Source organism: Dicentrarchus labrax, unplaced genomic scaffold, assembly GCF_905237075.1.
Source record: "Dicentrarchus labrax unplaced genomic scaffold, dlabrax2021, whole genome shotgun sequence".
Lineage (NCBI taxonomy): Eukaryota > Metazoa > Chordata > Actinopteri > Moronidae > Dicentrarchus > Dicentrarchus labrax.
The window spans coordinates 22,937,814-22,959,579 of record NW_026136705.1 but is presented as its reverse complement, the minus strand read 5'-3'; the positions used below and the strand labels follow the sequence as shown (position 1 = coordinate 22,959,579).

Sequence of the window (21,766 nt, the reverse complement as noted above, 5' to 3'; positions counted from 1 at the left end):
CCTCCTCCTCTTTACCCCCCCTACATCCATGCAGGGCAGATGTGGGCACTTACCTCTGAGCTCCGCCGGTTAGTTGAGCATAGGACCATTTCCAGCCCGGTTTTGCTGCAGAGATGTGAAGCGACAGGGGGTGGGGGGGGGGAGCAACAGCGCACCTCTCAAAGCATCACTTGTCCGGTGTTCGGACGACGACGCACCGGGACACCTGCCACCCGCAAAAAAAAAAAAAAAAAAAAAATGGAACCACACAGCGAGACGTGACTTGCTGGTTTGCGCCGAAGGAGTGCAATGCGAAATCCCCTGTCTCTGGAGGACAAGGGGACAAATGGAGCAGAGATGGGGGGTTTAAAGGGGGGGAACTGCTCGGCGCGTTGCACTGATGAGCGACTGACCTCCACATCGCCGCCTGTGTTAATGGGGCTGGCCACCACCGTGCGTCTGGAGAGGCACGTTTCATAGGCTGGCCGGGCTGATCTGCTGTAGCTGTGGGGCTGAGGTTTCCCTGTCGTTAACATTCGCTCATCCCCCCAAAAAAGTTGTATTCTTTAAGGCATTTTTTAGTGAGATACCAAATATATAATATATAACAATATTTACTGGAATATTACATTTTGGGACTGTCCCTTTCACAGCTACAAGTTTACTGAAAAGTCAGTTCAGCACTGCAGAGTCACTGTATAGCCTCTGTAGGACTTTTTCTTTTGGGTTATAGCCTAAAATGAATACGTGATTGTCATTTATCAATAGCCCGCAGTGGCCAAACAGTTGCCTATTCCAACAGAACCTATGCGCATGTCTGGTATTAAAAATGCTGATCTTTTTGTATCAAGCATAACTTTAAAATTCACATTAACCCATAATACTCTATTTATAATAGACTTTATTGACGTATGCAGGGAATTGGTTTTTATTCTCTTGCTCCCACCAGAGTCAGGGGTCATGGTCAGCTTTAGAACAGCGCCCCCCAGAGCTCATACTGCTTTGATACCTTCCTCAAAGGCACCAGCAAGGCAAATTGTCGATAATGCTGTTTTAAACCTGGTGGCCCCCAGCTAAGGGGGAGTCTCTTTATAGACCAGATGAGGCTGCTGTCTCATAATAGCCATTAAAGTTATATGGAAATAGTCATTATACAGTGAGAATAATGGACACTAATGTCTCTCTGGTGTTCTATTGTGAGTCTATACCTATCTTACTGTGTTTTTTATCTCCTTAGGCATCAATATAATATTCACTATATACCAGATCCTATGATAATTTTTCTTTTATTCGAGCAGTCGGTGCCCAAATTTACTTTGCTTATCATCTCACAAAGGTTTGGATTATTATCATAATGACCTTAAACTTATAAAGTTGTTATTAAAATAGCATGCAACAACTGAAATAATATAGTAAACCTGAAATATAAGATTACTCATCGCAGGTGTTAACCTAAACCTTATATAAAATAAATAAAACATGGCACCCTCCTCACTTACCCCAACAACTACTGTCATTGTTTGGGGTCCTGTTGAGCAAGTCACTTAACTCTCCCTGACTTCATCGGATCATGGTTGTACTGGACAGCCAGCAGGTATAGAAGTGGACACCTGACTGTGTAGCAAAGAAAAACTCTAAATCCAGAATATGTGTTTGCCGCATAGGAATTTGCTGTCTTTTGAGCAGATTCCTGCAGTCAGACCTCTCATCATGCATTAACTTCTGTGGCCATTAACTACTAACTCTAAAACACATCCGTCCATTATAAGGACTCCACGGTCACCTGGGTGTTAATTGAGCAGGCCAAGGTCAGGAGGAGAACGGCTGAGTGGTAGGGACTGTGGGACCAGATATATGCTTACAGCGCACACTGTACATTTTCTTCCTCTTTATGCCTCTGTCATGCCAAGACTCACTCAATGTGGGCCATCCATCTTCATACGGAGGGAGGAGACAGACCGCCAACTCTCAACACACGCCATGAGAGGTGACGAGCGTCACTCAGATTCAGGCCAATGCCTTATCGGGCGTTTGGCAGTGTCGGGAAGTGTGCTCCTCTTTTAGATGAGATGAGTGATGACAGTGTCGTTTCACACCTGGACAGGGACTGAGTAAAGCTACTTGACACTCAGGAGGCCTCAGCGTGATGCTGTCCTAGTTTTGCAAGTGAGGATCTTTATTTTTTTTTGCCTTTAAAGAGAATCAATCTTGGAGAAGTCATGATTATATTACATTCAAATTAAAACTATTTGCAGAACTTCTCAGGACTGGAGGATGTCAAGTATTTAATTCTGTGTAATTAGCCCCATCTGGTGGATAAAAAAGACATAACATATATGACAGCAGCCAATATTAATACAGGAAGGGTCTTATGGGAATAGAATGTATTTATACTTCACCTCCATGATCAATATTACAGTCAAAGTAGCAGCAGTTAAACACCACCCTCCTCCCCAATGCACTCATGGTTTATTATGTCAAACATATATCATGGTACAGGCTATTAAAGCTTTTCTATTTGAAATGTACACATTTCAACAGGCATGTTTCATACTTGAGGGTTATTTTACTGCAGGTAATATATGTGTGTATATACATATATATGTATATATATGTTTATATTCTACAGAAATTAATATAAACACATATGGTTATTTGCTTAACCCTCATCCTACCAACATATTTAACATACAGGGACTACCGACTTGGGTCCCCAAGAATAAACTACTGTAAAAAATACCCATCATAAGAAAATGATCATTTATTTCTTCTCAAAACCTAGATAATTAATGTAACTGGAAATTATTAATATTCTCTCCTTCCTTAATTTGATAGTCATACATTTTATTATGCACCTTCATGTATTATATTTAAGGTAGAGGTGTATTTACATTTTTCACCAGTGTCTATCTCCTATCCTGTACCCCCCTGATAGTGTGTGATACTGTGTGATAATTAAGACCCATGGCAAACATGACCTCAATGAATAGCTACATCTATTAAAATTGCATAGGTGAAATTAGGTGCTTTTGACCCAGTACACTGGTATTTTTAAAAAGCATCAGTTAAAATAGAAACAGCAAACAATATGAATTCTGTAGCAACACGCTGATTGACAAAGTAATGAAACATTTTAATGATAGAATAAAGCACCTGTGACGTACGACAAAAAATATACTTCTGGGGTCTGCAGGTACCCCAGTCAGCAGGATAAGAGATGTGTTAAGTGATAAGTGTTCGTAATACTCAGTTGCACATTAACTTTATTGTTAACGGGTTTATTGATATGATTTGCTTGCCTTTGTTTTTTCACTTTGTCATTGCTTTCGTCAGTATTTTTACACTGTGGTATTGTTACTTTTACTTAAGGAAAAGATCAGTCTACTTCGCTAAGCTGGCCTAAGGCAAATTACTAATGTATGTCTCCTCAGTATTAACATTTTTGACAAAAATCACAGCCCACTCTCCTCTCAAGCCTGCTTTGATTCTTCAATAAAGATGAGCGGTGTCTTATCTGACACAGTGGGTAGTCTCCTGTCCTTCCTGTGCAGTTGCATAATTATTTTGGAGTAAACAGAGGGTGTGTTAAAATCTGTCCACATGCATACGTGGCTGCGTGTGTGACAGACACAAACAAAGGCTCTGTTAGTGCAGAAGGTGTCAGTGAGTCATGGCGATCTTTAACCACTTGTTGCTTGCTTTGTGTTTGGTGCCGCTGGTACTGAGCTCCCCTTTCTACCCACCAACATGCTACAGCAAGGTGCTGACCATGGCACGAGAGGTCACACAGTGGGCTGCATATTTAAAGAGGGACCATGAAACTGTAAGTCAGCTGTGTTGTCACTCTTTTCTCTATTCTTTAATGGTCAAGTTTATTTGTGTGCCATGCTGATTTTTACTTACTTTAATATATTGGACTATGGACCACATTGGAGGTCATAATAATTGTATTCCTTCATTTATTATCCAGGTACAGATTAATTAATTAATTCATATAGTTGAATCCTATGAAATCAAAACACAGAAGGCTAAATGCAAACAAACGTTGTAAAGTTTTTTTTAAATTATTGCTGCCCTGTTGTTTATTATATGTTTTACTGTTGATCATATTTATATTTTTCTATTTTGTTGTTGATTGTTTGTTTTTTATTGTATTGTAATGATGTAAGGTGACCTTCAAGTGCCATGAACATTTTTTACCCTAAATAAAATTTGTTGTTGTTGTTGTAATTAGATTATCCTGACAATGTTGAATTTTGATTCATATTGTAATTTTTGTGTTTATCCAGAGTTTCTGTATGGCGCACATGCCAGATCTCTACGTTGATGTTCATGTGAGTATGTCTTAAAAATTTCCCCATGATTGTAACAAAAAACGACTTATGGTGAATCAGACTGTTATTAAATTAAAAGGAATTTTAAGATAACCCCTTCTCAGTGACGTCAAAAGAAAATATGTCTTCTGATCAGTACTTTTAGTCAATGTTTATCTTTCATTCCCTGCTTTGAGTTTTCTGGCTGTCCCAAACTTTTCTACTCCAACGTCTGTGGTATTTGACTGAAAGTCTCAGTCACGCAAAGGGACACTAATTGCTACTCCTGCTGTCAGAATTCCTGTGTGATGTACAAAATGAGGACCTACATCTCCCTGGTGGAAGGCCTGCGACAGCGCCGCTGCGCTTACACCAGAGAAGTGAGGAAGCTGGGTGTCACTATGAGACAGCTCTTCATCATCATGTCAGAGAAATGTCACGGGGTAAGACAAGACAAACAGTCCAAATAAGTTCAACACAATGAGACTATATAAGTACCATAAAGGTAAATCTATTTGTGCCATGAAGCAATAAAGGCAGAGAGAGATTTATTTTTTGCCACTGGGACTTGTTTCGGACCTCATATTCATTGCTGCATTTGTAAATGGGAAAGTATAGCAATATCTTAAAGATACATTTATGGAAAAATACTTGCACCTTAAATCAGTTTGCAAAGAAAGACCGTTAGACCGTACATTATCTTGCATTAAATGTGCATTTTTGAAAGAGTGACCTTTTCTTCTGTAAATAGGGAAGGTAAAAATTGTAGTAGTAGCAGTGTTAGCAAAGGTTTTACTGTAAGACACTACAGGAGCACTATGTCGAGATTTTGTAAACAGCTAATCTTTGAAAAGTTACATGATATATGACCATCTAATCCACTTTATGTATTCAAAGAATAGACTGTTGTCTTTTCAGTCATTGTGGTCCTTTCCCAGGTATTTAACTGAAACCTTACAAGAGATGATAACTGTTTATAATAATACTAATAAAATATGGCTGTAATCCAGCACTGAAATTAATTAGGTCTACTGTACATGGATTATACAACTAACTTTCCATTATGGATGTTAAATTTAAAAGAACTACCGGCTGTATATCCGCTGAGCAGGAGTCTGAGTCACAGCAGCCCAACATGAGACAGGAAAGGGAAAACAGACTAATACTGATGAGATGCATTCAGACTGACTGCTCTGCTGGTTAATGGGTCACTCAGTGGGTCATTTCACAGGATTAAACAGGGTTTATGATGCGGATTATGAAAAACGTTAAGTGCTCAGTGGATGTTTAAGCCTGCTCACCTGAACTGAGCCAGACACATCTGGGTTTGCAGCTGGTTTCCTATGACAGACTGAAATGACCTGTCTGTGCAGACCAGGCCACAATGTCTCGACAAAGGGTTAGAGGTAATTCACTTACGGTCATTTCAGTTCCGGTCATTAGAAATCTTGCAATTTCAATCCAAATAATGATAGATTTAATTTATTAATTTATTACAACGTGAATCCTGAATGAAGATCTTATTCAATTGTACATGCATACTAAACACGTCTATTTAACTTTTTTTTTTTTTTTTTTTTTTTTTTTAACAGGACTTGGCATTCAAGATCCATGACTGTGCTGCACTGGAGCGCTAACATACTGGATCCTGAACAGCAATATGTCTGCTTAAGGAGAGTGAAGAGACAGCAACAAGAGTTGTTCTGTGTACATTATTCAAGTGATGATTGAAAGTCACAAGACTGACTGAAGTTATGTATGGTATCTATGGTATCGTTCCTAAAAAATTACTTTAATCATCTGTTGCCTGACTCTAATTTGGTTTTATTGTCACTAGTTATCACATCTTTCTTATGGAATCTGATTGAGGAACCATTTCATATAATAAACTTTATTAAAATGCTTTTTGTTACTCTCATTTAACATGACGATGGAGTAAAAAAAACTACTGCTGTATATAAAATCAGGGTTATCACAGCTACAGTTCATGCACTGCAATATTGTCCAGTCTTACTGAAATTACTCTTCACTCTGCCAATATAATCAGTGTACTTCAAGATTTATGCTCTATCTAGTGCACAGAAAGAAACAAAAATATATTAAAGCATCAAGAAAATTAAAAGACACTATATATAAATTGTTTTATTCTATTCTAAAAATATGTTATTTACTTGTTTTAATTATGCCACTAATAATATGAAATGCAGTGATTTAGGGTCAGTGAGTTCACACAGCTGGTTCAAGCAAAATGTGAAAGACAGAAAGACCTTTTTCTCAACGGACATTTTCACTTGTCATAGCAGGGAAAGCAGAGGTCTTAATAATAACATTAATTAGGCCTCTGATGGATTCAAGTGCCCCAGTAAGTCGAAACAGTGTGACATTGAGCCAGCTTGTACAATACAAGAACCGGAAGCAATTAAATTAAATTCAGACATCATTTATTTCATTATTTACTCCTGTGCTTTTCTTACTGTGAAATGACAAAATTTCTTCTTCTGTGACAAAAGGTCTATTGTTAGGCCTTCTGCCATTTCTGTATATTTCTAAATCATCATCACCAACCATTTATTATTGTGTGAATGGATCAAAATGACTTGAAGTTAACAGGCACCAAAGGGAGGAAGACAAAGTGCATCAAGTATAAACATGTTAGGAACTGTGCGAAGCACACATATACAATGGTGACAAGTCATTAGTGTGTAGAGATTAGCAGAAATCTCTGTGGGCTTGGTTGGACTTGCATGAGCTTGTCTCTTTACTGCGATCCTTTCGAGATTTAAAGGAAGAGTTGTGATGAAATCTCTTTTTCATAATGTATCGTGAATGTAAAGTGGTACCCGAAAACATTTAACAAGGGGTTTAAACATTAAGTTTGAACAGCTAAGATAAATGGATAAATATATCTTGATAAATATCCTGAAACAGTAAAGCTCCTCTTTAAACGCAACATGCCAAATTATGTTTTCCAGTCTTTAAAATTTAAACAGGTCAGTGCAGAACTGATGATAATCAACAATCAACCCGCTGCCATTAATCTTCCTGAACATAATTAGTAATTCAGCAGTTAATTGTTTGGCTAATTTTTTCATAAAATGACTCATGATATAGTAAATCAAGGTCAGTGAGTTTCAATCTGAATCAGGATTTATACATTCTGAAAGAAAACTGTTACCTGAAGTTCACTGACAGATATTTCCGGACTACCAGTGGTTACATCCTCCATAAATGTGAGTATTGTGTTGAGATCAATAGTAATGGGGCATGAGGTTAATTTTAATGACAACAAACATTTGTACAAAGAACAGCTCACACTCTTCAGAACCTGGTGTCTATCAAATAATCCACCTGAGGTTAATTGCACAACAAAACACATTAACCTACCTTTGGTTCTGTAGTGTTTAGGGTTAAACTGGTTGACTGATTGATTAACAGAGAGTAGAAATAATAGTTAGAAATGTGAATATACAAAAACAGCACCAATTCCTCACGGACTGATTCATTATTTTAGACTTGGAAGTTCAAATGCCTTTGCAATATATATTCAATTTAAAATATAAATATAAAAGCAGAAAATTATCGCATCTGAGAAGTTGTTTGAAGAAGTAGTCTTGCATTTGTGCTTGATCGTTCTAGCACTAATAATATGTTCATCATCTGCAGTTGCTCATCTGACTGTTTTGTCTCAATGTTCAGTGTCTATTCCCACGTGCTCAACAGGTACACCTTCACTGAGATAAGTGTGCCACTAGAGGGCGCCATAGCGCTGCATGTAGGCTACAGGGGAAGAACAAGTGATTTGAGCCTGCATGTTCATTTAAATGAAAAGAGAATAAAAAGAACAGTGCAAATTATGATTTAAAAACCACATTCAACATTTTCTGTAAACCAAACTGTAATTAAGTGTCATCCAAAGTCTGACTCTCACTCATTTTATTCTGTAATAAAAAAAATCAAACTTATAAGCAATAGCATTAGACGTTGTTGTAATACACTGGGGTGAAAAAGAACAATAAATGAAGGCTACAATAAACGTATACCTGTCTTCCAAAGAGCTCCAATAGAAGTTCAGCAGTTGTGTTGATGGCACAGCTGCTGGAGCCGCCAGAGGACCCGCCCAGCACCGACCCGGACATGAAGTCCTTTAAACCTCATCAGCGCAACTGTGACGACGGCTCTCGCTTTCAAAGAAACTACATTTCCATGACGGCAGTGGGAGGGTTATTGAGTAACGAGGTGGGGCGTTTTCACACAGTTTGAAGCAACAAGTTGCCCTGGCAGTCAGGCAGACAGGCAGTCAGTCAGGCAGACAGACAGGCAGGCAGGCTACTCCATCGTGTTTCCAGCGGCAGGTGGTCACCGCGCGTCCAGCACTACCGCAGCTTGTGGATGGGATTATGACCGCAGAGCTCTCAGAGCTGAAATGGACGGAGTAGAATAAGTTCCTTTTGAATTAGCTCAGATCTTTTTTTCTTTTCTCTACGAAGCAGAAAGTGAAGATAAAGTGGTAAATTGGTGGATAAGTGTTGTTGACGGGGTGCGCGTCTCTGCGTGATGCTCTGTGCGTAGAGCCTTTTTCATACTTACTTTTTTGTTTATGTTGTTGCGTTGTAAACAATGGCACTCGCAAGATTCAGCAGGATTCTGCGTCTTCCCACTATTGAAATAAAAAAGAAAGTCAAGCAGTACGAGCACGTCCACCGGGACATCAACCCTAACGACATATGGGAAATCATTGGGGAGCTGGGCGACGGCGCGTTTGGAAAGGTCTACAAGGTAAGTGTGGATTTAAAAACACCTGTTTGTAATTCTTAATCCTCTCAAACTTTCATAACTTCCCCAAGTTTAGAAGCATTCTGTGATTTCAGAAAAAAAACTTCCTGGACACGTTTAAATTTTGAAATATTGTTAATTAGAAGTGACAGCTCTTACATCCGTTTTGTTTTAAATAGTGTTTCTGATGTGATACACAATATTTTATATCCCATGTTCTTAGAATAAAGTCTGAATAATTTAGGTGTGAACCACTTCAGATCACCTGTGGATGCTTCACCATCCCAACATTGCTGAGATCATGACTGGTGTTTCAACTATGTTGTTGATCCAGAGTTACCCTGTCTAACACCATAGTGTAGTTCTGGGTATCTGAGAGGTTTTCCACTACCAGTGGATGGAAGGTTTTACCTGTTTAGGATAATAATCATTCATTGTACTCCTGGTACTCAAAGTTCATGTCTACCTGCTGAGATCCACTTCATCTTCAGTTTTATTCCTTTTGTGTATACCTTGTTTTGTCTTTCCTCAAATTTGGCAGTTTTAAATCATCATAGTTTTACTGAAGTACATGTAAAAGAGACCACTCCCTTCTCTTGTGATTTTCTGCAAACGTATGCAGTACGGAGACAGCCACCTGACTCCCCCGCTCCTTACTGTGAGCCCAGTGTGAAGCAGCCACAGTGACAGTGAAAGCACTCTTCATTAGTTTCTGTCCTTTCCTCTCAAACCTTCAGCAGCAGCAGCAGCAGCAGCACTTTTGGCTCTGAGGAGTTATTTAATCTGGATCTGTTAACTGGTCAGTCCCCTCTGTGAAGCACGCCACAGGCGCTCTGTGTCTGCACTGCCCGGCAGAGCACAGTGAGAGTCTTTGACACATTGGGGGCCTCAGTGGAAGAAGTGATGCCTTACCAGAGGTCCGCACTGAACAGAAAATGTAGTCTTTTTAGAGGACTCCACCTTATTTAGGTATTTTGTTTTTGCTGGACAGTATACACGCTTTGGGGCAATGAAACAGGAGCACAGACATAGGAGGGATGGTTTCTGAAAGTTCATCAGTGCAGCCTTGCTTATATAGCCACAGGTCTAATTTAAGCATGACGTAAGTTGTCCCATAATGTATCTTTTGAGCGGAGGAAGCATGTGAGAAGGCCTGTGGATGGTATTTTGACAACACAGAAAATAACAGAAACACAAGTCAGGCAACCAGTATATGAAAACAAACAAAGCTTTCAGTTTTTGCTGAGCGACTGATTGAGCACGAGGTATTTACGTTTGAAAAAGCCTTTTTAAAGGTTACGTACAGAAATTCAAATGGATTTTTACAGTATGGTAGCATGCAATCACAATTCAGCTCCAAAATGATTCAAACTAAATCCAAACTAAAAGGCAGAGATGATTCCTGGCTTATCAGTGTGTCCATTCCACTTGAGTAATTGGAAAGCTTTCTGAAATATTATGGGGCCCCACGATATGTTTCAAATGTCAAGCCTTCTTTGGCTTCTGTTTCCTCTCCTTGAGTGCGTTTGGAGGAGGACAGCCGCACACCTGCATCTGTCAGACGAGGGGAGGGAGGCGGAGTGGGAGCAGATGACGGCCAAGAGAGGAAATGGTGGGACTTCATCAGGGGACAACTTCCCCTGAAAGCTCCCGAACCTGAGCATAATCGGCTCGTCTGTAGGAGTGAAAGACCTCAAGTGGTGAATCCCACGTTTTCCGTTGTTAAAGTCTTTGATAGGGGGAAGGCGTGAGGGGGAGGAGATTTGTAATATGTGTCACATATTTAGACTGTTTGGGACAGAAGTCAAGTAAAAGAGCTGGTTTGAGATATGTGACAGTCAGCAGGGGAGCAATACTCATTGCCTCTTCATAAAAAGATGAATTCTCGTCATTTGTACGTGGCATGGACCCCTCAGGCAACTCCTTTTTGTTTCCAACACCTGTCTCTGAGATTGAGCAGACCTCTTACATTGCGCAGTGTTGGTTGAGAGTACAAAGTGCTCCTGTCAGACTGACTCTCCAAAGGTTAATATCACCATTTGCAGAATCACACCCAACTTTTTTTTCCTTAAGAGGAGTGTTAAGTACAGATATATAACCACTTGTGTGTGGTTATATATTGCAGGAGGGGAGGATCTCATAAAATGCGATATAATCCCCTAGTTATCAAATACCCTTTACCCTGTGGGTGCAACTGCACTTTTTTATTGTGGATAGTCCGCTGCGGTTGACGGGTCCATGATCAGCAGTTTGAGGGCTCACAAAATGATTAATAAGACAAGAAAGAGACTTGTTTCATAAAATTAAGTGTATTTTTAACCTTTCTCTGATCTTTTGACTCTTTTGTTTTTGGGGGGGGTAAAATATTGCATAGGTTTTTTTATGTTCACAAGTTATTCACATTTAAAAATGCTCTTTGGTTAAACTGCTACTTTTATTATTGGTCATATGGCAAAATGAACCATTGGTTTATTGCATGATATGTTCACATTCTAAAACTCAAAGACGTCTAACAAGTTTATTTGCACAAACAAATAAAAATGATGTTACGTGTAATATAAAAAAAAAAAAAAATAACTTCATTGCAAAGTTAATTTTAAGCCATTGATGGTTCATATTTTGTTCACTTAATAAAAAAACTCTTGCTCCAGGTGTTTTTAACTAAACATCTTAGCAACAATTTGACAATAAAACCAGTTGCAGAGTAGTCACTTTTAAATGTGGGTTCATGGTGTAATAACCACACAGTAGCAAACACATGGACAAACATGCTGTTGTTGACATCATGTTTTCTGTGTCAGAGGGTTACAGTATCACTGTCCACCATCAGTGTGCTAGTGTCATATAATGGTTAAACAGAAAGATTAATGTCGTGTTTTTAACAATGCATTATTTTGCTAAGTATCTATGATTGCTTCAGCCCACAAGCTAAATCTTAGAAATGTAGCTTCTACCTTAGACCCTCTTTAATAAACACATTTGGCACTCTTGTCACAGCTTTTTAACTTCTCTAAGTGTTAGATATTGACGCCATAATCAGTTCAATTGGTGCTACTTATAGATTACAATCACAGTTTGATTTAATTGCATTTGTCATGTTTAATCCCCTTTTGATACATGTTGTACGTCCTTGACTTGAAATGTTGAAACCGTGTTGTGCAATACTTCCAAAATAACATTACCACAATACTAGTTGATACTGATTCTTAAAAAATCACCCCTGGTATTTTTGTCTCCCTGTAGACGTGCCTCACTCTGACCATAACCACTTAAATCTCACTCGTACTTAAAATCATGAAAAGGGAATGTCTCACTTCTTGTCCACCCAGTGTGTCATAGGAAGTTTTCTTTGTTTTGCATGCATCTGTCTATGCATGCTTGCACTTGTCTGAAAGAGTGTGTTCATGTGTGTGTGAAGGTGTGTGGCCGCAACTGAAGCATGAAACAGAGGAGTTGTATGGTTCCTCTCACTAATTAATGAGGCACGTGCCGCTGAGCACATTACCCTGCTGCTGCTGGTGAAATGTTACCATAGACACGCGCAAGCTGTGAGGTTACGCTCCGTCAAATTCCCATTGTGGGATGAAAACCACAGTGGATCCTATCCTCGTTGGTCTGTAATATGTGCTAAACCAGGACTTAAACTGTGGTGCAAGAATTGCTTGTGTAGTGAGCCACATACTGTAAAAGTATTGGACTACTCTTGATCTTGAGAACTAAGTTTGCAAGTGAAAACACACTTTTGAACCAGGGTTGTTAAAGGAAAAGATAGTTGGTTAGATGACTGAAAAACACTTTACAGTAAGGGGTTTGTTTCCCTTTTTAACAGCATTATCTTTTGTCAATTTTCATTCAAGACTGTTGGGTACCATGAGGTTGGGTACCATGAGGTTGGGTACCATGAGGTTGGGTACCATGAGGTTGGGCCTAAGGGGTCTGATTGTCCTTCAGCCAAGGCCGGAACATAATTGTCCTTTGGGCCATTTTGGAAATTATGTAATTTGTAGCTGTATTTTGGAACCAGTATTTGTTTTTGGACAATTAATTTATGCAACATTGGGTTTAAATAATGTGTAACTTCAGAACACTTCCATTTTCTTTGGCGTCTGAAGATCTTTACTACCAGGCCAGATGTTGTACGACAACTGGATTGCTTTATGGGAAAAAAAATAGAAAAAGCTTGTCTGACTTGCAATGACAGATGGTAGAACGAGTGAAAGGCTTATGGAAAAATCACTTCAAACATGATTATCCTCTTCAGTTAAGTGAAAGAGAAACACACTGGGTGTCATCAGCGAGGGGGAGGGGGCAAAGGTTGCAACATTTTCTATGCAAAGCAAAACCACAAGGGAAATGTGAAACGCTATCGTCTTAATTTAGTATATGGCAGTGCCACAAAGACGTATGTCGAAATGTCTTTACTGAGACCATCGTCAGTGCTCCTGAAACTCTGGGTCTAATCTCATGGACCAGCTGGTCACCACAGTGACTGATAGGAGCCTACTGGGTGGGCGTGGGCTCAGCGTGCTGGGAGTCCCCTTCATTCTCGTGATGACATTGTTACTGGCACATACAGAAAGCCTCTTCTGTGTTCCTACATCCAAATACTGCTGGTAGCTGTGACAAGCTGTAGGTCTAGGGCCTTAATGAGAATTTATGATAGTGACTTTTAGTCTCCTAGGGCCAGATTCCACTCTCAGAAAATGTTAGAATCAATACAAGAAGCAGAATAACACACAGTAGCCGTGTACCTCTGCTTGTTCTCAGAGACATTTTTGTTTCACTTTTGTGTTGGTTGGATTTCCTCCTTTTTGAATTTAACATTGAGCGCATTGTAACCATACCTTTCTCTTGAAGTTATATCAGATCAGTTCTAGGTACTATGTAGTAGTTCCAATGAATAATCTGGCATCTTGCAATACCTGCCTGAGCTTGGTTTTAGCAGCACGCTCTAACCATGTTAGTGAGTGTGTAGACCCTCCAATCTGTTACTTGTATTGTGTACTGTAAGCAGTAGTCAGGAAGTGTATTGCTTTTGGAACTTGCATGAGTATGAATGATTGAAGAGAGCAGTGTGAACATGCGTTATTTTCTTTCAAGGTTCTCTGTGGCACATCATGATTTCCTGCCTCACTGACCTCACTGACTTTTGTGCTTGTGGTTCGTTCACTTCAAGGTTTTGAATGTAGGACATTTTGCAGTCTTGATCAAAACTTTCTCGTGAAAAGACCCATTGCTCCTTTTTGGGGTGTTCAGTTTGAACGTTGTACTGCTTTGTGCTTCAGGCCCACTTAGATTCTGTGAGTTCTGCTTTCATGCAGTCACCGGGTTGTGTAAGAAGCTTAGTTGATAGAAGTGTTGAGTGCCATAATTTTTTCAGAACAGGACCAACTCTTTGCAGTTGCATTCGCTTGTTTTTCTGAAAAAATCACAGATCCATGCATTACTTTGTCTTAGTATATTTTTAGAAAAAATTAGATAGGTGAAAAGGAAGTCCTGTCACTGCAGCCTTGAAACAATGTTTTAGTCTATTTCCTGCACAGTAGGTTTTAAGTAAACCAAATTATATTTTAAGTTTTAAGGAATCAAGGACATGTATTTATGATTGTGTAACACAAGGTTGTATAATGAAATTAAAGTTTGCAGTCCATTCGTGATACAAAAATAATTAAGAATTACATTTATTGAATAACAGAAAAGAAATTAAAATAAAACACATTCAGTTATTTATATACATACATGTATACACCCAGGAACTAATTCATGCAGTGCATCTTTTGATTTTGGGTGACAGGAGTAACCAGATAGAGATGATAATATTATTATACTGTATATTATTATAATTAACAAGTGCTGTTTTTGGGATCAGCAGGAGCGTAGGTTTGGTTTCAGAGTAATATAAGAGAAATATAACTAATATAAATCATCTATCAAATTGTATAAAAATTTTTCATTTCTACCTTTAAACCCAAATAATGTTTTAGTCATGCCTTTACTACATACAGCACTTGTCTTTTACTGCATTATCTTTGATTAATGGTGTGGTCTGGCATCACTATTAGGAGAATTATCTGTAAATAAGAGAAGCTAAGGGGTTTCAATGACACAACTGTAATGGGAAAAAAATAAAAATTCCATAAAACAAATCAGTAGCCTACATGCATCTGTTTAAAACAAATGCTTGTGCACCTTGTTCACCTGAGTGAGAGATCATCACTTCTACAGGCATCTTTTAATAGTTGCTGTCATTGTGTAGGAGCAGAGAACCACATTCCTGTCCGCAGACGCATGGGGAGAGCCTTCAGAGGAGTTGCGCTTTACAGGTTTATGATGGGGCAAAGGTCTAACATACATACATTCCCCTAAATGGGTGCGTGGGTGCGTGCGTGCGTGCGTGCGTGCGTGCGTGTGTGCGTGCGTGTGTGCGCTTGTAGAGACTGTAACGTAGTATATAAGCCAAAATACACGTCAGCATGTGGTATGTTCATTCAGCCTGGAGGTGACTGACCCTAGGAAGAGTTCTCTGTGTTGTCGGTTACAGGAGGTCGTCTGGTCCATCGACCCCGTGATTAATTTCTCCCTCATTCTTTTAGCCTGCAGTCTAAATGGACAAAGGCTCCTTAATTGTGTTATAAAAGTAAATGAAATATGTTGAGAGGCTGATGGTAAAAGTAATATTTTTCTAATATTTCTGGTTAATTTTAGGCTTAACAGGGCAGTTAAGTTGGTTTTCCTCTGCGCTGTGCTTTTAAGCTAACACACAAGTCAACAGACACAGTATTAAACATTATTATTCCCAGCTTGATTCATTTTGAAAAGACTGCGTGTGTGTGTCTGAATACTAAATGACACAAGGCTAGGAATGTGTGTTTACTTAATCTACCAGTACATACAGTGCAGTATGTTTGTATACCAACACATGGGTCAGGAACATCTGCTTTTACACTTTGCCTTTACTAAAGCTTTTCTCGAGCGGCAGCTGGAGTCCTTCTCTGTCATGGATTGTGGCCTTCAGACGGCCTGTTACTGAAAACAGATGGATAAATATACATGGCAGATGGGGAGAGATATACAGGCATGGATGACAGACAAATTTGGCGAGGGAGACAAAAGATGAACAGTGTGGCAGACAATGGACGAATGGGGCAGGAGGGTAGATGGGTGTACAGTACATATGCTACAGTAAGGGGATTAAAAAGAGGAAAAACAAAGAGAAACATTTGGTCATACTCAAGGAGATAGATAAATATGGATAAACTGTTGGATGGTTGATAGAAAAGTTTCAGGTCTGTCCTACATTTCCACCTAAATTGCAGTGAAAGGAATAATACAAATTGATTGATTTTCATTGTTATTTTGGTTTAATCACTTTGTGTTTTTAGAAGATGTCCTTTCACACTATAAGATAAAAGAAACTGTTTGCATTTAGGTGAAAGTGAGCTGATATGTACTTTTCTTTTTTTCCGCTTTTAGATTCTCTAGCATTTTGCTGTAAGTCTCTAGGTCTGTTACTATGTGTCATAGCTCTCATATGATGTTGTCATTTACTAAAACCAAATTAGAAATGGACTTGTGCAGATGCAGAAAATGTTCTATGGCACCTTCTTTTTTTTTTGTTTAAATATTCTGGTCTTTCGAAGCAGTTTGTTCAGACCGTAGAAGAACACAATGTCTGTTTTGATTCCAGGTTGGATCCTCTAAGTGGTTCTCAACCTTTTTGTTGTCAAGGACCCCCAAATTGATACACATCAGGCCATGAACCTGTATTTACTCAGTTAAATAATAGTGAAATTACAATATTCTCCAATTCCTCCCCCCCCCTCCAAAGGACCTCAGGTTGAGAGCCGCAGCTTCAGGTAATGCTTCTCCACTTAACCTACATGAAAGCCAAGTCACTAATGAACAGGAAAACGACCCAGCACAGATCTAGTGAGGCGAGCTGCGAGAAAGAGCAGAAACAAGTCTTTCTGATCTCCATGGAGACCGGACCCAAACAAAGCCCAATACTGTTGTTCTGCTCTGGAGGAGAGTTAGAAAGAGTGAAGAGTCAGTGGGTTAGAAGCAGTGAAGTGTACTTTCTCTTGGGATGGCTACAGCAGCTAGGGAATGTAGTTAACTGTGTTCCTACTTCTTCAGTCCTGTGGTCATGAACTGTTATTATGTCATAATTACTGTGATTTTTGTATGACAGCTGGTGTTTGTTTATATTGTCACATATAAACAAATTGAGAATGATGTAGATGCCTCCTGGGCCGACTGGTAACAACATGTCATCCCCTCGAACGCTGGAATTATGCTTCTGTGGGCTGCAAGTAGGCGACAGTGACTTGGGGTCGCTCAGAGGCTTTTCTTTTTTTTTTATGTACATTTTTTTTCTCTGTTCGAACTCGAGAACTTGCTTGTCTCACAGGTGCGCATGACTAGTTTTTGACATTTTGACGGTGTGACTGTGGGAGTCGGTTCTTCTGCAAACTACGGTTTGTATGGCACAAAGTGTTGAAGACAAATTAACCTTAAATGTCACCAATCCAACACTACAGATTGTAAGTAAAGACATCAGTCAATTAGACAGGAATTTGTGTTTGATGGGGGAGGCTGCTACTGGCCTTTTTGAAGGTTGAGATTAAAGAGTGTTAAGAAGGATGCTTCCTCCTGCAATTATTTCCTCATTTCAAGCATCTACCCACACTTGTGTGTTGATGTCACGCCATCTTGTAGGAAGTCAGGTGGTGCCTCGTGAGACACAATGAGGCGTTTCAGTGTGATTTCCTCTCTGTGCAGTGTATACAGTTGGTAAGGTGTACACATAAACAAACACACGTTTGCATGCTATACTTGAACAGCCTCATTGACGTAATGCATTCCCCGTACCACACAAAAAGGCACCACATAAATGCATGAGGCTCACTTCTCTCAGTGTACCTTCTTTGTCCCCCCCAACCATCTGAAGGCCACAGGCGCATTCCTCAGCCTTGTTCCCACTGAAGTGTAAAGGTGTATACATTTGTGTGTGTGTGTGACTATGCAAGACAAGAAACACAGTTATGAGCTTCAGACTTTCACCGCTTTGTTGTGTGTTTATACTTATATGCCACCATATACCACTTTTTTTACTGTCCATCATGAGCTTGACAGTGTTACAGAAGTGCAATGTTTAAAGTCTGTGGAGTACTGTTTTTTTACAATAATGGGAGGAGTTGTTGTTTTGATAAAGTTGTGATAATGTCTAATGTTTGCTAGAGTAAGACTTGAGATTATTATCTCTCGGATGTTGTGTCTGTGTCGGTTTGTGTAACTTTATGTGTCACACTGTCTCCTTTCCTGCAAAGGATGTTGAAGACAAGATAATCAAAGATTTGTGTGTGTGTGTGTGTGTGTGTGTGTGTTGCGCCGTGATACACAGAACTGTAGTCTACATTGCGTGTATGTCTGAAATTAAATATATTAAACCGCTTGGTGAATGATGCAAAGAACATTTTCTTGACAGAGATGGCAGAAAACACCAGCAAACATAGATGCATACACCAGTAGGTCTCCCCACCCCAGACAGTGAGTTTGTTGATGCAGACAGTGCCGGTGTAGGAAGGGAGCGAATAGCGGAGAGCTGATATGTTAGCAGAGAAGTGAAAGTGTCTGATGTCTCTGTGTTAACTGTCGAGGCTTGTTAACTAACAGACTGATGGTTTGATGGCAGGAGGAGACGTCCTGTTGACTCACTCTGGGGGGGTCAGTCAGTTTGGCTTCTCTGGAGCACTGTTTGACAAACACAAACGCGCACACACACAGTCATGGCGATCTGAGATGAGTTATAAAGAGTGTGTTTTGCTGTGAGCTTGTTCTGTTTATTCAGATGTTTTCCCACAGCCCCTGTAAAGCACACAGGCATCACACCCCACCGGGCTGTTTAGTCTGCCGTGTTCCTACAGGTCACTGGGTGGACATAAATACACATGCGCACAATGATATCTCCTCCTGAGAGGTGCAACCGGCATAGTTTTTTTCTTTTTTGTGGAATTACCTGAAGTCATTTCATATGCTCTGACGGTGTTGGAGGTTTGCAAAGTGGTGCAAGCATGGATCACCACCTTGTTTTGGACTCTTATTTTAAGTCTTGCCTTGTCTCCGTTTGTGCTCTTCCAATTACGGCACTGAACGTGTGGTTCTTTCTGCAGGCGCACATTGATGTCGTGTTTACCCACAACATCCCATCAGTCAGCATTCACAACATTCTGTCCCTTTCAAAAGGACGAACATAATGCATTTTGTTCCTTGTGCTTTGCTCTCAGTCACCCTTAAGGTTTGGGTGTTTTGATGTTTTCCAGAAAGGCACAGAACAATCTACTTTACGTTTATTACTCAGAATTACTAGGGATTCTGTGTCTTTGTGTCTTAGTTTAGCCACACTTACACTTACTGATGGTTTTTGTGGTTCTTCCTTTTCCCCAGTAGCTCAGGGAGGGTGTAGAATTTGCTTTCCTGTTTGGTCCCTACAATGTTAGTAAGTCAATATTTGAATTGCTGTCCTGCATTTCTTGACTTTTAGCATTCCCATTGACTACAACTCGGGTAGAAGAGTCCAGCTGCCAGAGTGATAGGCACATGCAAGAAGCACAGTGAACTGCAAACTTGGAATTATGCCGCTTAGCATTGGATATCTGTATGTAGCTTGACATTGTCAGTTTGATTTAGCTATTTTCCACCTTTTAGTCTGACATATACAACAAAAAATGTTAGTAAATTGTTAGTAAAGGCATGATACATTTTCTTCACACCCTTTTTATATCACACTACCACACCCTGTATCTTCCCTACTATTATTGTTTTCTGTTAAAGGCTGAGTGATCTAAAAAATGACCTTTGGAGAAGTGAAACTCTTGAGTTCATTGGATTAGTTACACTGAAAAAACTGCCTGCTATTTACTTTTGCTGAGAGAGGTTTAGCCTTAAAGAAAGGAAATGAAATGCAAAAATCTATTTAACAGGCCCGCCGTTACTTATGCATGTTGAAATTAATCTTGTTCCATTTCTCCGTCTTTCAGGCCAAAAACAAAGAGACAGGAGCTCTGGCTGCAGCCAAACAGATCGAGACAAAATGTGAGGACGAGCTGGAGGACTACATGGTTGAGATTGACATCCTGGCTAAATGTGACCACCGCTACATTGTCAAGCTGCTTGATGCCTTTTATCATGACAACAAACTGTGGGTAGGTACCACAAGCATCTGGTTGAGATAGCCAGCTTTAAGTGTAAACCACAAAGTTTCCAACCCTTCTCTCTTTCTGTCTCATGTCTTCCATATTTTAGCACTTAAACATGCAAACCAAACTGATAGACTGAGTTGAAACGAAATTATACTTGTTTTATCCACCAATGAATATAACGACGCACAGTTTACTTCAACGAACGGACAGTATGCTGCTGCATGAGAACACTGCGGTCAGAGCTGCTATTAGACTGGTGCATAATGTACCTAAGGGACCTTATCTGCTGTCTACACTGTTACCGTCCTCACTAGATGTAGTGTTCTTGCTGTGTTGAGGAGTTTCTCTATCCGTCCACCAAGTTTTCTTTGCAACCTTTCCAAACAGAGCCACAATACACAAGTCCAAACGATCAGCAGGGAAGTGGAAAAACAGACCTTTTAACCATGTACATTGGAGGCTCTTGGGATGTTCCATTTCAATCTGTGACTGCCTTGTTATTTTATTGCAACAATATCTCATCTAGAGTATATTTCTCCTACATATAAAAAGCTCTGTTGAAAAATAAAGATAAGAAAAGTGGATTGCCTTAGTGGGGATGACAGAAGCCCCCTTGGGGTGACATAATGCATCAGACATGACCCAATCCTCACCCTGATGTTACTGCAAGAATGAGGATCTATTTCAGTTTAGTGTTTTCTGCTCTTCAGTTAGTTTTCCTCTCCACACTCGCACACTGGGTCAAGTGTAAACTTTTCAACTCCCTCTCTAATCTCCCAGTCGATCTGGCCAAGAAAAATAATAGTGACCTCATGCTGGGGCACAACCTTGAATATCTGAGGAATTACAAGGCAACGTTAAGACTAAAGATAGTTGTGTTAGTATTTTTTTCTTTTTTTTTTTACCCCACCTTTTTGCAGTGTTATTCTAAACGCACAGAAATCTAAATATACAGAAATGTATATGAGAATTAGTGAATTGAATGTTATTTTGTTTTCCAATGTTCTTACTGTCTTCAGTTATCCAAACAATAGTAGTTGTTAAGAACAAGTTTAAATACTAAAGATTTCAGTCCTGGCTGATCTGGCAACACCCATGGTTACTGTGCTTATAGCTTGTGCAGTTTAATACTACAGCAACAGAAGTGGTGTATGTGTTTACAGCTCAGCCAGACAAACTCTAATAATTGCAACTGCAATCTGATTTCATGCTGTGTACAGTAAAGTTGATTACCATAGCCTGTCTTATCTGCAAACAATGTTGAAAATTGTCTTGATTATTTTTATTTTTGTTGAACAATTTCAGATAGTTTCCTGTGATTACTTCACAGTAAAAGCTTCCCCATGTTTCACCAGTTGAACACTTTTTAAGGTGAAATAGCAGCTGTAGAACGTTGCACTCTGAAACAGTGTTAAAAAGAGCAAACACGAAGCAGTGAGGAAGTTATCAATGATGTAAAATTAAGCTGGACTATAATGCTTGCACTGTTGTTCTTGTGTT

The 21,766-nt window shown here is 39.6% G+C and overlaps 3 protein-coding genes across 3 annotated transcripts in view; 2 read left to right on the top strand and 1 right to left on the bottom strand.

The window, feature by feature from the left end:
• The window catches only part of stk32a (serine/threonine kinase 32A), a 64,574-nt gene extending 64,188 nt beyond the window's left edge, over positions 1–386 (bottom strand). The window contains exon 1 of the mRNA XM_051401654.1: positions 54–386. The gene's annotated coding sequence lies outside the window, so the exon portion shown is untranslated. The remainder of the gene's footprint in view (positions 1–53) is intronic.
• A 3,185-nt stretch (positions 387–3,571) lies between these two features.
• On the top strand, positions 3,572–6,195 carry zmp:0000001268 (CYTL1 domain-containing protein). Its single transcript, XM_051401232.1, has 4 exons — positions 3,572–3,802; positions 4,269–4,313; positions 4,589–4,735; positions 5,885–6,195. Exons 1-4 carry the CDS (start codon positions 3,650–3,652, stop codon positions 5,927–5,929), a joined length of 390 nt encoding a protein of 129 aa, XP_051257192.1. The 5' UTR covers positions 3,572–3,649; the 3' UTR covers positions 5,930–6,195.
• A 2,369-nt stretch (positions 6,196–8,564) lies between these two features.
• Positions 8,565–21,766, top strand: part of stk10 (serine/threonine kinase 10) — a 42,636-nt gene continuing 29,434 nt past the window's right edge. The window contains 2 exon segments of the mRNA XM_051399922.1: positions 8,565–9,068; positions 20,105–20,269. Of these exon segments, the coding sequence (XP_051255882.1) occupies positions 8,910–9,068; positions 20,105–20,269 (324 nt within the window). The 5' untranslated portion in view covers positions 8,565–8,909.